The sequence below is a fragment of the Heloderma suspectum genome, chromosome 6, assembly GCF_057233095.1.
Source record: "Heloderma suspectum isolate Gila_16-S chromosome 6, 16-S_ref, whole genome shotgun sequence".
Classification (NCBI taxonomy): domain Eukaryota; kingdom Metazoa; phylum Chordata; class Lepidosauria; order Squamata; family Helodermatidae; genus Heloderma; species Heloderma suspectum.
The window spans coordinates 101,767,501-101,770,529 of record NC_139463.1 but is presented as its reverse complement, the minus strand read 5'-3'; the positions used below and the strand labels follow the sequence as shown (position 1 = coordinate 101,770,529).

The 3,029-nt window shown below is 54.1% G+C and overlaps 1 protein-coding gene across 1 annotated transcript in view; it reads right to left on the bottom strand.

Moving 5' to 3' along the window:
* Positions 1-903: 903 nt before the first annotated feature.
* Positions 904-3,029, bottom strand: part of SPHK2 (sphingosine kinase 2) — a 32,171-nt gene continuing 30,045 nt past the window's right edge. Inside the window, exons 5-6 of the mRNA XM_084805675.1 lie at positions 2,231-3,029; positions 904-2,148 (exon numbers count right to left, since the gene is read on the bottom strand). The exon at positions 2,231-3,029 is cut by the window's right edge and continues 500 nt beyond it. Of these exons, the coding sequence (XP_084661801.1) occupies positions 2,515-3,029 (515 nt within the window). The 3' untranslated portion in view covers positions 904-2,148; positions 2,231-2,514. The remainder of the gene's footprint in view (positions 2,149-2,230) is intronic.

Below are 3,029 nucleotides of genomic sequence, written 5' to 3'. Positions count from 1 at the left end.
TACCCCCCTGGTATGACCTTCCCCAACCTCGTGCTCGCCAGATAATGTTGGACTGAAATTCCCTTAATTCCCAGCCAGCGTGGCCAATGGTCAGGAATTCTGGGAGATGTAGTCCAAAACATCCAGAGGGCACCAGGTTGGGTAAGGCTGCTCTAGTGAATAACAAGGGCCCTTCCCCCAGATCCAGCTTGTCGTTGGAGGGTAGCCAGTCTTGCAGAACTACTAGCTTAGACGGCTTTGAAAAGAGCAGGGGGGGGAACGGGGGAGACCTATCAAGGATGTCATGACAGTTAAGAACAGAACCTCCAACTTCAGAAGTAGTTTATCTGCCACCAGCAACTGGTAATTAGAATCAATATGCTTTGCTTGTGACCTTTTAGAGCATCCTCCTCCAGGCTTGGTGCCCTCCAGATGTTCTGGACTACAGCTCCCATCAGCCTCAGCCAGCATGGCCAATGATCAGGAATTCTGGGCACTGAGGCCCAAAACATCTGGAGGGCATCAGGCTGGGGAACGCTGTCTTTAAGAGGGACTCAGCTGGCCACTGTTAGCAGAAAGAGAGTACGTGGGTCTTTGGTCTGATGTAGCAAACCATTCTTTAGTTTTCTTTTTGAAAAAGGAAGTAAGGGTGGGGCAGGGGAAGCGGTGTGGCAGTCTGGGACTTCCAGCAAACTGTAGCCCATGGCTGTGAGGCTCTGCTCTAGATCAGCCCATTTGCCAACCTAGCTGCCGACCTCCGATCTATATATGGGCTTTACCACTTCATGGGGGAGAGTTGGGAAAAGTTTGCCACAAGGGAGAAGGACGCTTACCAAACTGATCTCCAAGACTGACACCCACTAAGAGACAGACAGACAATACATATGTAATGAATACCATATCATATACAGACACGTATCTATTACAGTATTAGATGATTTTAATTGCTTGTTAAGCCCCACATGGTGGGGAGGAGAAAAAAAGAAGATAACTTCCCTATCAAAATTAAAACACCTCCAGCAAGGGAAATTCAGTTACATTCATCCAGTGTATTCCCAGAAAGAGCCAGATTAAGGGTCATAGGTATTTGGGGAGGAGGGGTGTGATCCCATCCCCTTCCACTACACCGTCCAGCTAGAAGTGAACCATAGCAGGCTGCACAGAGGGAGAGAGGGAGAGGTCCTTCCCTTCCCTTCAATGTCCTTGGTCGCCCCTGCAGGAGGGATGGCAGAAGAGCCAAACACAACCTCAAAAAGGCAGTGGTGGCTCCTGCTGCTTCCCCGTAAACCCAGAGAGGACGCGAAACAACCGGCTCCTTCACATTAAGGGTTCAAAGAGGAGACAAAGGGTAGTGTTTGCAAGCGCCCTCATATGTTCAGTTCCCAGCTTCAGAGGCCTTTGTCCCTCCATTATTTACACCAGGGGTGGGAAGCCTGTAGCTCTCCGGAGGTTGTTCGACTCCAATCCCCATCAGCCCCAGTGAGTATGGCCAATGGTCAGGGGTAATGGGGCCATAGTCCAGCAACATCTGGAGGGCCAAAGGTTGCCCATTCACCTTCCCCAACCCGGCGCCTTCCAGATACTTTGGACTACAACTCCCATCAGCCCCAGCCAGCATGGCCAATGGTCAGGAATGCTGGGCATTGTCATCCAATAAGTCTAGAGGGCACCACCACACTGGTTAAGACATCCACACACACACTCTTCTGGGCAAAAAATGGAGTGGCACAGGCCCAGCAAGGAAGGCCTTTTGTTGCCCTAACCTCGTTTGGGATCCAAGGGCGGCAAATACCCTTTGGGGTCCTTCGGGGCAATGGTGCTACAGGGCTCCCATTCAGCATGAGAGGGGCGTGAACTCCAGTTTGGAGGTGGGCCAACCTAGAACACAAGGAGTAGGATCCAGACTTGGTCATACTTGGGTCTGCTCTAAGTATGACTAATTCTGGATCCACCCCTAGAACAGGGGGCAAGAGAGGAAGGATGGAGAAACAGGGCAATTGCTCTTGGTCCCATGGGCTGAAGGGCCAAGGAAGCTTAGTGTTGCTCAGCTGGGCCCCTGGACCTATCGGTTCCCCCACTGACTTCCCGGATCCCCATCACTGTCACCACTCCACAATCCTAAACTGAGCAAGATGACTTTGGCCAACCCCACCCGCCAAACCTGGCACCCTCCACATGGCCATGCTGGCTGGGGGCCGAAGGGAATTGTAGTCCAACACATCTGGAGGGCGCCAGGTTGAGAGAAGGCAACTTCAAATACCTCAAATAGCAGCAGAGGAATGTGTGTGTGTGTGTGCGCGTGTGTGTGTGTGGGGGGGAAGTGGCAAGAGCTGTTACCCCTCTAGGCTCATTAAGGGGGATATACGGTGTGCACACTCAAAGGCCTAGAAGGGCGGAGGATGGTTTTAAGCAGCAATGCCCTCTCCAGCCAGCAGAGGGCAAACAAGTCAGAAAAAGTGGCCTCCCCGTCCACCCCGTCTTGCAACAACGTATAAGACAACGTTGATCTCGCAGGGGAGGCAGCTGGGTCCTGGGTCAGAATGTTGTAACCTTGACGCCAGTAAGCAGGCTGGCGAGGCCAGGGTGGACTTGCCCCTGGATGGGGCCGTATTCCACCCTCTCGCCGTCGATGGTGAGGATGCCTTTGGGAGTGAGGGGCTCAAGGCGAAAGGCCCGGACCGGGATGTGGGTGAAGTGGGGGCACTCCTGCTCGCAGTGAGTGCCCTTCTCCATGGCCAGGAAGAGGCGGATCAGGGCTGCCCGAGAGATGCCCGCCTTCACATAGGCGAGATGGATGAGGCCGTCGTTAAAGCAGGCGAAGGGAGCCATGTACAAGTCGGCGCCCAAGTGAGTCTGGTAGATGGCCAGCACCGAGACAAAATCATCCTCCACTGTCACCCACGACTTGGGCACCGGCTGGTCCAGCGGGGTCAGGAAGTCGTCCGGGGGGCCGCGTATTTGCCGGGCTGAAGGTGAGACGGCGGGCGCAGCCACAGCTGGGTTTGCTTCCCGGGATCCTTTGCTGTCCGCCAGCAGCTCCTCCGACAGGG